The following is a 13,098-nucleotide window of genomic DNA, read 5'->3' as shown; positions in this document are numbered from 1 at the left end:
AATGTCACTTTGATGAAGATGTTGAACTAATGCCTCGGTCATTCTTCGCCCCTCGACATTTCTATGTTGCCTTAGTACCTTAGTCCTGCTGACTTTCACCTTAGGCCAACACTGCCATGATGTTATCTTAGTACCTGAGTCCTGTAGACTTTCACCCTAGATAACCGGCACTGCCTGTGTCCTGAGTCTTCTTGACTTTGCATCCTGAACAACTATCAATCTCCATGATACTCATCTCGATGCTTGTAATGAATCCCTAGTCTGATGAGTGAATCGTGAGGATCTCTCCCCCACTTCATCTGTTGGCGTCCTCGACAACGTGCCCACACGCGAATGCCTGACTGCCCAACTCTTCATGCACACCATGCCATCTAAAAGTGCATCCCGCAGGATGTGACTCTCGAGTCAACTATCTCATTAGCTCCCCTGCCGATTTCCATATGCGTGCATTATCAACTCAACCATCCAACTGATCCACACTAACATCACGCTCTACCGGCTTGCATGATGTACTAAGTTCCAATGATTCAACCCTCTGGCCTTCATGGAAACTCTAGCACCCTCCTTGACCTTCGCAGGCTCATATAACTACTAAGTCTCACTAGCACAGCCCTCTGGCCTCCACTCAAACTCTAGCGCCATCTCAATGCTTGCGCTCGATATTCTTAGCCCTGCTGGCTTCTTTGATGCAATCATTCCACAACTGTGCATCTCTATCGATGTCTTTGTGTGACTTACGCCCACTAGCGCTTTAACAAGCCAATCCCACTCAACCGTCTCGACGCTTCCATATGGATCAAATAAAAGTCACATGTGAGCACCTCCAAGTACAACCATCCTCTGATGATTACGGCCTTTGCCCCCTTGGTCTCCATGTGCGTCCCTCTTGGCACACACACGTAGCAACTTAAGCATTCCATCTCTATCCCAATTTGAACCATCTCGGTCATCAACTCTCGACCATTGTCGTGACTAACAAGAATCTGACGGCCCCTGCAATACTTCCACACCCCTGCCAACAAGCTTCCTTTTTAATAAAAGTGCCTCCTGCGACTTACGATGTCACTCAGGCAAACTTGGCCTAATGTACCAAGCATACAGTATAGACTACCCAATCAACCTTGTCCTATGCCAACGAGTTTTAAACATTCCATTGCGCCTCTCCACAATTGCACGTGGTAGTTGTCTTTCTAACATCCTTCCACACGCCTACATCCCCTCTAGGATAGGCCAACTAGGTTCACCTCCCATTGAGATGAACTTGGCTCTGATACCAACTGTCACGGGCTCACCTTTTCAGGCAGCGGAACACCCATGCGACACCTTGACTTCTCTAAGCCAAGGTCAGCCTTCCAACCATCCGAGTAACAATGGGCTCATTTTTCGCACGACCGTGTGCCTCGTGCACACTCCCGTCTCTCGAACAACTTCTACCGAGTCATGCTCACAAGCATCCATGCATCAGGGCTCTCTAGCCAAGATACTCACATTGTCCATAGGTTCCCACTATGATAAGACAAATCCCAACACCGATGCTCATCTCGTCACTCGTGACCAAGGTAGCATGTGTGGCAAGATACCAACACCAAGCCGACGTGCCAACGCTTCTATCATGCCCCATTCAATACTGTCCGAAAGTCTTCTTCATCGCCCAAGGACTCCCATACGTCCATGGACCAATCCTCAAGGCGCCATGCCTCCGTGTCATCTCGTGTTGAGACTCGTGGGCAAGACGCACCACAACATCTCTTGGAGGTTTAGGCCACATTCCGTGCAAGCGGCATACCGACAAGCCAATGGAAACGTACCCGTTAACTTCTAACAGCTTCTTAGACGCACTACCAGGTCAGCCTGATAATGTCCATGAGTACTCCAACTCATGGAGACATATGAGTCCCCTCGTGGTCCTCATATGCCCGCCCTACTAGTCCCACTGACTAGTAGTAGCTCGCTTAACACCAAGGTGCCAGGGGGTGGTGGAGAGTTGACAACATGTACTCCCCCCTTGAAGAGCATTCTAAACTTTTAGCCTTCTACCAGGAACATACATGATTTTGGTTTTGTAGACATATGGCCAAACCATATACCAATCACAGAATTTCTCCAATCTGATTGCACCATTGTATTCGTAGACCCAAATAAATAGAGAATACCAAGTCATGTCCCGTTCTGGACAATATTGAAGATATTTACGAAAATGTCACTGCCATACAAACTAAGCATCAGCATGCACACCAACATGCGCCACCACTTGACCACCACTTGGTCAACTTGTGGGCATCACCTAACTTGTAATGTGCCATCTTGGCACGAACGTTACACGATGTGTTGTAATCGTTCTGAATTTCACACGCTGCATCATAGCATCCAAGACATGGTTAACAACTTCCTCTCCTTGGTTGGTAAACTTAATCTCTAGGAGAAACTTTGGATCTTTAGAAAGTGTAATGGTGTGGCCCATTTTGTGGTTCGGTGGGCAAATCAAAATAAAAAATTCAGCTTTATCGATTTGGCCAATTTTGACGACTTCCTGCATTCTTGTGTTGCAGACGGCTCTCTTGTGACCCTTGTTTTAGATTAGCTTTTCTTTTCTCCTTCGGATTGTTAGTTTTTTTCTTTTTTTTTTTTACTTCTGTTGATTGTTTGTTGGGCTGTGTCCCTCTTGTTTTTGGAGTCCCCTATTTTCTCGTGTTCGTTAGTTTGTTCTTCGGTTCTATTTGTGGAATCAATTATCAAATAAATAAATAAAATAAAGACGTTTATAGTACTAAAATTTAAGATCATTTCCTATAATTTCCCATTTTAGAAAAGTTTAATGTTAACCAAATGAAGTAAGCTGAATTCTCTTTTAGTTGGTAAGCTTAAGACTAGTGCTATTTTTCTTTTACTTACTGTTCTCTTAACTTAAGACGAAATGTTACAATAGGACTTTTAATTAGTCTAAGAATGTGTTAGAAAAAGATGGATGAAAATTAATTTACCAAATACTTAATTCTTCCAATTTTAAATAAACACATAAAATCCACCCATATAAATACACCAATGTTGACAAAAAACCATATGGGACCTTTCAACACACTAACCATCCGAAGTCCTTGTGCCTCTCTTTACGAAATCCAAATAGCACAAATTGGTGGGAATTTTTTTTTTTTCTCTCCCTATTGGCAGGCTAAATTTTCAACAGAATGGGGAGAACAAAGGAAAAGTAGAGCTGTTGAACCACATATGGAAGAGAGTTTCATAGAACCACGATTAATTAGCAGAGTTTGAGTAAGCAACATTACACAACCCTTGGACTGGAATTGGATCAAAACCCATAAAGACAAAACCAAATAGCAGAGTTTGAGCCAATCCCATTCACAGTAACCTCAGCAACTTTTGCTAGTGACCATGATTGATAAATACTACGTTACATACCAAAGGCAACTGCCTAATGCCAGTAATCCTCGCATACATTTCCTCCATTAGCTTCTTAGAAAATCTTTCAAAGAAAATGGGGGAAACCCGTCCTATAAAACCAACAAGTGAATAATAAGGAGCAACCCCACTACTTGCTTGTCATTTACAGTTCATATTTTGTACTTAAATAACCAACACATGCGATCTCAGAAAATTTAATAGAAAGATTAATCAATAACAGAGTGCAAATTACCTTTTCAGTCTCTTGGCTTAAGCACTGCCTGACAGCAGTTGTCTGCTTTATGAGCCTTTCCATTGCAGTATAGCTAGGAAGATTTGCATGTGCTGACAATCATCAGGAACAGCAAAAAAAGGAATAAATTTAACCGTACAAATATCTAAATAACAATTAATACAAAACAGGGACCCGATTAAGCTAACAAACCAAGAATTGCCTGGTTTAAAGTATCTGCGACTTCCTGTCGATAATCTGGGCTGAGAAAATGAAACATTGGAGATTTTTCCGGTTCATCATAAGCAAGCAGAGCAAGAAAGTCCTGCATCAACCGAGAACTTGTGTTATATATTTGATAGAGCACAAGATATCTGTAGTATGACAAAGCATAAGAATTTGAAGCATACTTCAAGCTTGTGAACATATTTATCCATCTTTCCAAAAGGGGTCAACTTGGTCTGGGCAAATTCCAAAGCTTCTGTGCTGCCAAAAAAGAAAGAAATTAAAATGGGAATGCATTCAACAGGCTTCTAGAATTTTCATGTCTATACTGCTCACCATTTTCTAGAGATTACAAGATTAACAAAATGAAGACTCAAAAGATCAAAATGCAAATCAATATTCTTCTCCAGTAAGTCATGGGCAAACTGTTCTGTCAGTTCAATGGCCTTCAGCACATCACCCTCCATTACAAAATTTATAATTCCTGAGACAAAAAAAGCAATCAATACACAAAGCAAACCAAATACCTCAAGTTAAGATACAATGAAATATGAAAATGAAGTGTTAGATAAACTATAGTTCTTTTGGATTAAAACTGACGCCTACTTTTCCTTTTCTCCATGTCCTCAATGTAATTAGCAGACTGCTTCATCCCAGTGCAAGCAATAAATGACTCTGCAGTTTCTTTGTGGCAGTTATGAACAAGGTATGATATAACAATGTTGTGAATGTCATTTTCACTGATTACCTGTTAACAAAACATTATAAATCCAACTTGATTTGCAGCATATTAAAAAAAATTTGAAATTACATAGAAATGGGAAAGACATCCAATCTGTGTCTCTTATTAAACATCCAAGTCTCTTCATTTCAATCTCTTTCTTAAGCTTATATAGCCTCACACACAAACTAACTTTTATCACAAGAAAGAAAAACGAAACAACAAGATAATATAAAAAACCAGCCAAACAGAAAGAAAATAACAACTAACTAGATAATCTTCCCACAACAAGTAAACTGAACAAATCTGAGTTATCATTTTACCTTTTTATATAAAACCAACTAATTCTTCAAAATATAGCCGAATTATGACCACGAGTACAAATCGCATTCACGTGTAAACCTATTTTCTGGCATGTTTTAGTTCAATATCAGGTCAACCAAACTTATTCCCCAATTTGACACCTGAAATTACTAAGTAGTATTCTCTGCTACCTTAATTGAAAATAATGGGATGCATTTCACAACCATAATTAATGTCCAGAAACCACAATGAAAATCAAAACCAACAATATTTGCAATGAAATAAAGTTAAAAAAAAAAATCATAAATTGAATTAGGGCTGTAAGGAGTGATAATAATTACATCAAAAATATGAAAAGAAAAAAGTCAACAAGTTCATACAATGTGAATACTATAGTTATCCCTAAGATAGCCTTAACCTCTTAGCAGCAATTGAGAAAGAGAATGATCAAAACTCACAACGTGATCGTAGTGGCGAGGATCGACGTCCATGATTGAGCACCACTAGAAAAAGAAAAGTAGTGAAAAATAAATTAGGAGAGTGGAAAGTGGAAAGATTCTAGGGTTTGGGTTTGGGTTTGGGATTTTAAGATTTCTTACCTGTAGTCGAAAGTGGAGTGCGGGAATTTGGGGATCTGTATCGAATTGTAACCGCAGCTGTCTCTGTGATTTTCGTACACGTCACCTATTATTGTCTTCGTTATCCCCCATATCTTGATGAGATGAGAAAACATGGAAACACTAATATAAAATAAATTACTTTTCTCCTATTTTGTTTTACAAAAGTTAATTGGTGGGGTTTATTTTGTTAATAATATAAATTTAATTTTTGTATTTTAAATTGTCTAAAACGATTTATTTTTTATTTAATTATCAAATATAATTTAGTCAAATTTTAATAATATTTTTACTATTGTGATTTATTTTTTAATGTGAGGGTATTAAGATGTAGGAAGTATATGTTTTTTTTTTTTTGTTATTTTTTTTTTAAAAAAAAAAGAATCATTTAGTTATTGATATAGTAATGAGTTAGTGTTTTATAATCTTAATTAACTATTATTTTAAAATTTTGTTAATTAATAACTAATTAGCTTTCAAAATAATAAAAAAGTATATAAAATAAAGAAAATTACCTCTTATACTATTTTTTGAATTTTTTTTTTAATTTTACGGTTTGGATTTCTAAAGTAGTTTCTCCGGTGGTTTCTATGTGAGTTGCTATACGACTTTTAGTTGCGATTTAAGTTGCTCTGTTAGTTGCAATAAGGATTTCTAAATAAAATTCCGTAAAAATGTAAAAAAAAAAAAAAAACTGCTTTGAAGTATAAAAATTAAAAAGCCCCATAAAATAATCGGTATATAAAATGGTAGCTTATTATATTACATGACAACTTATTAGTTTTGAAAATATTTTTAAAGGTTACCTAAAGGTATTTTAAATTATGATCTATCATAATATAACTTAAAAAAATAACTAATTAGTTACTAAAATGTATACAAATAAGTTTTTAAAAAAGTAACTAAAATGTATCTTAAATTATATGATATAAAAATAAAGTTTTTTATATAAAGGTAATTAATTAGCTTCTTATTAACCCTATTAGTAACCAAAAAGTTATTTTTGAAAATGCGCAAAAATAAAATGAAAAAAATTTAGAAAACGTCAAAAAAGTTAGATAATAATAATAGTAACGTTATTATTATAAATTAGATGCAAAAATATATATTATTGTAAACCTCATTTTTTTCAAAATAGTATAAAATGGTACCTTAACTTAATTTCGAGATTTTTTTTTTTAATATAACCAACTTGAAGATAATTTTTAGCAAGAACAAATGTAAAAAATATAACCTGATTGTAATACCTCTATATCAGATTATTATTAAGTTTTATTTTAACAAAAAACCAGTTCAAAGTATTATTTTGTATTATTTTAAAGGGAAATTTACATGGTATTTTGTATTATTTTTTTACAAAAATACTGTCAGGCGGTATTTTTTTACTTTTTTACTGTGTATTTTTATAAGTTTCATATTGCAGTATACTGTGTTTATTCTTTAGTTTTTTTTAGTGTTGTTTTACGGTTATTTTCTATAATTTATTTTTTTAACGTTGATTTCACTGTTCTTGCTCCATCTTGTTGGAATTAATGATTTTTTTCTGGGTTTCTCGTGGTGCTATGGTGGTTCTATCTGTGGGTGTGAAGATGGAGGCTATAAAATACATTTCTTCTTCCTTTTCTATGGTTATTTTGTGGTTATTTTTTTTTTTATTTTGGTTCTCTTAAAAATACATTTGACGAGCTCACTGTTCTTGCTCCATCTTGCTGGAATTAATGATTTTTTTCTAGGTGTTCTCGTGGTGCTATAGTGGTTCTATCCGTGGGTGTGGAAGATGGAGGTTATAAAATACATTTCTTCTTCCTTCTCTATGGTTATTTTGTGGTTAGTTTTCTATTTTGGTTCTCCTAAAAATACATTTGATGAGCTCACTAGAAAAAAAAGTTTTGAGGTGTGTGGTTCCTTTATGTTTTTCTAAGAGGTTATATCTGCTTATTGTTTTATATTTGTTTATGTGTTGTTTTAGTAGTTTTTTGTTATGATTTTTTAAGATTAGGCTTGAGGTTGTGCATAACACTTTTTAGTTTTGCATTGGGTATTGAGGTTGTGCATAACACTTTTTAGTTTTTTTTTAATCATGTTTTTCTTTCTTTTGTTTGATTTATTTTAGTGTTGTTTTACAGTTGTTTTGTCATGATTATTTATGTGACGTCGATTTCACTTTTTTTTTCTCAATCTCACCGGAATTAATGATTGTTCTGGTGTTCCTGTGATGGTTCTGTTTGTGGGTGTGGAAGATGGAGGTCTCATTTTTTTTTTTTTTTTGTGTGTGTTTACAGTATAAAAGAAAATAAAATTGGCCAAGACAGTAAAAAGTAATTTCTGCCATGTGGCAGTATTTTTGTAAAGATTTGGCCGAAAGTCAGTATTTTTGTAAGTTTCCTTATTTAAAATACACTGAGTTCAATTTATTATTTAACAAAATAGAAGTGCAAACCGATATCTTCTAGAAAACACAGAGTTCAAAATGATATTTAATTTATATAAATACATACATTATAGTGATTTATATGTATAATATGTCATTATGGCCAACGATGCCATCCCCTCATGTACTTTTGAAGAAATGACTTCCACTTGTGAAAAAAAACAAAGCGAAACATCCATGCAAAATTATTTAATTATTTTAATATTTAAATTGAAGACATTTCATAAATAGAGTATTATTTTTTTATAAGATTGTAAACTAATACTTAAACTATCCTAAACTAGATAATACATGTGTTGGGTAGGTAAGATGACTATACAGATTTAGTAAAAAATAAACGGTTTCGTTTTCAAAAAAAAAAAATAAATGACTATTTTGTAATTTTGGATTGAATTTGATGAGACGTGAGAACAGAGACAGAGCTTTTCTTTTTATGTATTAAAGTTTGAAACTTGAAATATATTTTAGAGAAAAAAGAGTGTAGATAATTTGTGAGAGAGAAATAGAAGAGATAGTTATGGGAAATTATATAGCAAAAAATAAAATAATTATATATTTCTTAAACATTAGATTAAATGATTGATAATCATCCAATGGTCATTATTATTATTTTTATTTTTAAAAAATAAAGAATAAATATATAAAAATTTGTAACGTCATTACACTAGACTCCAAAAATTTGTAAGTGTTTGGACTTTTGAGTTTTGATATGGCAAAAGAAATTTAATTGATTAATAAATTATTAAAGTAATATTTTAACTGCTAATTTTTTATTTATCTATTTTTAAAAATACAAGTGACTAAATTCAAAGAGTCAGTTGCTTATATTATCTTTACCATATAGAAATTTTTTTTAAGCACATCAACAGTTACATCATATAAAATAAAGTTTCTATGATAAGTTAATTCCACTTGTATATATATTTTAGAGAATATTGATGGAAAATATGATTTTTTTTCATTTTTGTTTATTAAAAAAAGATAAGCATGTCATGTTTATGTTTATTAAATTGTATAATAAATTTCTACACTTTTAATTTTTTTTTTTAAAAAAAAATTCCTTGTAATTCCTCATAAATATTAAATAGGCTAATTTGGATTTTTGACTCCTAAAATTTCGACACGTGCCAAATCATGCTCTATTCTATCAAGATTGTAAGATTTAAGAATTTTTGTATAATTTTACTAAACAAAGTCTAACATGGATGGAATATCCCTTAATTAGGATAAGCGTGTAAGATTTACTCCACACTGTGTCAGTAGATCTTGACCTATAACGATCAAGTAAGTTTGAAACCATATCGTCATAGAAAATTATAGTTATTTGAGCGATCCATCGAGTAGCTAGTTTTTGCTACCTGATCAGACCATACGATTGTTGCGAAATACCCTCTAATTAAAATAGGCATGTAAGATTTACTCCACATTGTGCCGGTATGTATTGATCTATAACGATCGAGTAAGTCTGAAAGCATATCGTCATAGAGAATTACAATTATATGAGTGATCCACTGAGTAGCTAGTTTCTGCTACCTGATCGGACCATATGATCGTTCTGAAATACCCCCTAATTATGATAGGTGTGTAAGATTTACTCCACATTGTGCCAGTAGGTCTTGATCTATAACGATCGAGTAAGTTTGAATGCATATTATTAGAGAGAATTACATTTATTTGAGCAATCCACCGAGTAGCTAGTTTTTGCTACCTGATCGGACCATACAATCGTTCTAAAATACCCCTTAATTAGGATAATCGTGTAAGATTTACTCCATATTGTGTCGGTAGGTCTTGATCTACAATGCTCGAGTAAGTTTGAAAGCATATCGTTATAGAAAATTATATTTATTTGAGCGATCCACCAAGTAGCTAGTTTTTGGTACCTGATTAGATCGTACGATCGTTTCGAAATACCCTTAGTTAGGATAGGCGTGTAAGATTTACTCCACATTGTGCAGGTAGGTCTTGATTTATAATGAACGAGAAAGTTTTAGAGCATATCGTTATAGAGAATTATAGTTATTTGAGCAATCCATCGAGTAGCTAGTTTCTGCTACCTGATCGGACTGTACAATCATTCTGAAATACTCCCTAATTAGATAATCGTGTAAGATTTACTCCACATTGTGCCAATAGGTCTTGATATATAACGATTGAGTAAGTTTGAAAGCATATCGTCATAGAGAATTACAGTTATTTGAGTGATCCACCGAGTATCTAGTTTTTGCTACCTTATCGGACTGTACGATCATTCCGAAATACCCCCGAATTAGGATAGGTGTGTAAGATTTACTCCACATTGTGCCGGTAGATCTTGATCTATAACGATCGAATAAGTTTGAGAGCATATCGTCATAGAGTTACATTTATTTGAGCGATCCACTGAGTATCTAGTTTCTACTACCTGATCGAACCGTACAATCGTTCTAAAATACCCCTATTTTGGATAGGCTTGTAAGATTCACTCCACATTATGCAGGTAGGTCTTGATCTATGACGATCGAGTAAGTTTGAAAGCATAGCGTCATAGAGAATTACAATTATTTGAGCGATTCACCGACTAACTAGTTTTTGCTACCTGATTGGACCCTATGATAGTCCCGAAATACCCCCTAATTAGGATAGGCGTGTAAGATTTACTCCATATTGTGCCAGTAGGTCTTGATCTATAACAATTGAGTAAGTTTGAGAGCATATCGTCATAGAGAATTACAGTTATTTGAGCAATTCACTGAGTAGCTAGTTTTAGTTACCTAATCAGACCGTACGATTGTTCCGAAATATCCCCTAATTAGGATAGGAGTGTGAGATTTACTCCACACCATGCCGATAGGTCTTGATCTATAATGATCGAGTAAGTTTGAAAGTATATCGTCATAGAGAATTATAGTTATTTTAGCGATCCACCGAGTAGCTAGTTTCTGCTACCTGATCGGACCGTACGATCGTTCCAAAATACCCCATAACGATCGTTTAAGTTTTTTTAAACAATTTATATATAAAAAAAATATAAAGTAAAAATAAAATGAAATTATAAAATTTTCAAAGATTTTTAAATCGTTATTAATCTTTAGGAGTAAATATGTAAATTTGATAAGAATACCTTTTTTTCTCTTCATCTAATCATACTAGGAAACAAACCGCGCTTCGAGTGCGGTTATATTTTATTTAGTAATAATTAAGTTATAAAATTATATCCAATTTTAAATTTTAATAATATTTTATAATTTTTTTAATAATATGAGTAACTATTTTTTTAAATTTTTTTACTCTTAATAATTAATAGACGTTTTTTTATTTTTATATTTTAAATAATTTTTTTTTTGTATTTTTATAGAAATTCACATAGCAATCTACCTAGCAACCAACGAAACAACTTAAATCGCAACTCAAATCTACATAGTAACCCACATAGCAACCACCAGAGCAACACAAACCGTTAAAATTAAAATAAAATAAAAAATATTACATGAGATGATTCCCTTAATTAATATGGTAGATCTTATCTTTTTTAATTATTTTAATTAATTATATATATATTATTATACAGTTAGCTTTTATAATATATGTATTTCTTTTAAATCAATTAAATTGAAATACAAAAAAAAAAATTATAATTATTGATGACTCTATAAAACTTATCATATGATTTTAAAACCGTTGTCATCACAACATCTTATTTATATCATCACTATATTCAAAGTTATTGTTATTAAGTACTGTATTTTCCAATAGATTTGCTCTATACATAAAACAAAGGGCTTTTTTCAATTTTAACCAAAAAAGTAACAATATTACAAAAATACTTCTAGCTGGCCAAATAAACAAATATACAGCCCAAATAAAAAAATTACACAAATACCACTTACACACACATTTAACCCAGGATCTATGCTTCCTGGGCAATTATCACGCAACCATCGCGCAACCATCGTGCAACTACGCAGCAACCCAACGCAATTGAAACGAAAATTCAATCAGAAAGAGAACCACTATTAATTCTGGCGACTTCACCTGAGAAGACGACTAGAATCAATCAAAACAGAGGCTGTTTCGAATTCATAAAAAGAAAATGTAGAAAAACTACTACGAAACTAAAAGTCAACTGGAAATCCAGTTTAATTTGCATAAAACTAATGTCCTGACTTCAATTTTTAGATCCATGAAAGGCATATCTCAAATAGTTGAATTGGAGTTCCCTAACAATCCAACTCAAGTATAATCTAAAAAAAAAAATACATCAATACTATAGTAAAATGTTTATCCTGGTGTATTTTTGTTGTTTTCAAAATTTCTAATGGTGAATTTGTTCATATTAAATTATAAAGAGTCATGTAGATAGAGTTACGTACGTGAAAACACTGTTTTGATTATTAATGTTGCATTACAGTTGCATAAACATTTTGCTAACAGTTATTTCGTCTGATTGAAACTTTCGTCTGATGCAACCTTCGGCCAACCACCTAGCAACCACCCAAAAACTTTCGTCTGATGCAACCTTCGGCCAACCACCTAGCAACCACCTTGCAACCATCGTCTGATTGAAACCTTCGTCTGATGTAACCACCGCACAACCACGCAACAACCATCGTCTGCTTGTGTAAATGATGATAATGTAAGTGGTATTTTGGTAATTAAAATTACATAAAAGGTATAATTATTGACTTTACCTTATGAAGGTATTTTTGTAAATAAAATATCAAGTTATATTTTTTATGTAATAATTCCTAAAACAAATCAAACAATAAATTTACTACTGATCACTTTTATATATAAAGTGAATTTAGAATATATTTTTTTTTAAAAAAAAAACAAAAAAGAAAATGCCAAATAAAATTAATTAATTAATAATGAGAAAATAGATAAACTTGTATATAATAATCAAATTTAAATTCAAATAGTATGCTTTAAATATTTTTAATCAACTTATTTAATTTTAATTTTTTATAATCATTTAATAAAAGAGCTATCTTTAAATGTTATAGTAAATAAAAGATTAAAAATTGAAATTGAAAGAGATATCATCATATGATTATAAAATCGCTGTCATAATCGTATCTCACTTGTAGTTGTCACTACATTCAAAGTGATAATTTGATAGAAAATATTAATAAAATTAAGTTAAAAAATGACAAAAAGAATAGCAAAATTATATGTGTAAGACAATTTT

General features: G+C 32.7%; 1 protein-coding gene across 2 annotated transcripts; it reads right to left on the bottom strand.

Moving 5' to 3' along the window:
* Positions 1 to 2,976: 2,976 nt before the first annotated feature.
* Positions 2,977 to 5,643, bottom strand: LOC115701320 (uncharacterized). Of its 2 annotated transcripts, XM_030629082.2 has the most exons (8): positions 5,480 to 5,643; positions 5,339 to 5,383; positions 4,463 to 4,604; positions 4,193 to 4,340; positions 4,042 to 4,117; positions 3,845 to 3,956; positions 3,653 to 3,744; positions 2,977 to 3,509 (listed from the first exon to the last, which is right to left on the bottom strand). In XM_030629082.2, exons 2-8 carry the CDS (start codon positions 5,369 to 5,371, stop codon positions 3,465 to 3,467), a joined length of 648 nt encoding a protein of 215 aa, XP_030484942.1. In that variant the 5' UTR covers positions 5,372 to 5,383; positions 5,480 to 5,643; the 3' UTR covers positions 2,977 to 3,464. The 2 variants fall into 2 exon arrangements, with proteins under 2 accessions (XP_030484942.1, XP_030484950.1); XM_030629090.2 differs by having other exon boundaries at positions 5,339 to 5,602.
* Between the last annotated feature and the right edge of the window lie 7,455 nt (positions 5,644 to 13,098).

Source organism: Cannabis sativa, chromosome X (genome assembly GCF_029168945.1).
Source record: "Cannabis sativa cultivar Pink pepper isolate KNU-18-1 chromosome X, ASM2916894v1, whole genome shotgun sequence".
Taxonomy (NCBI): domain Eukaryota; kingdom Viridiplantae; phylum Streptophyta; class Magnoliopsida; order Rosales; family Cannabaceae; genus Cannabis; species Cannabis sativa.
This window is presented reverse-complemented; position numbering and strand designations above follow the sequence as displayed.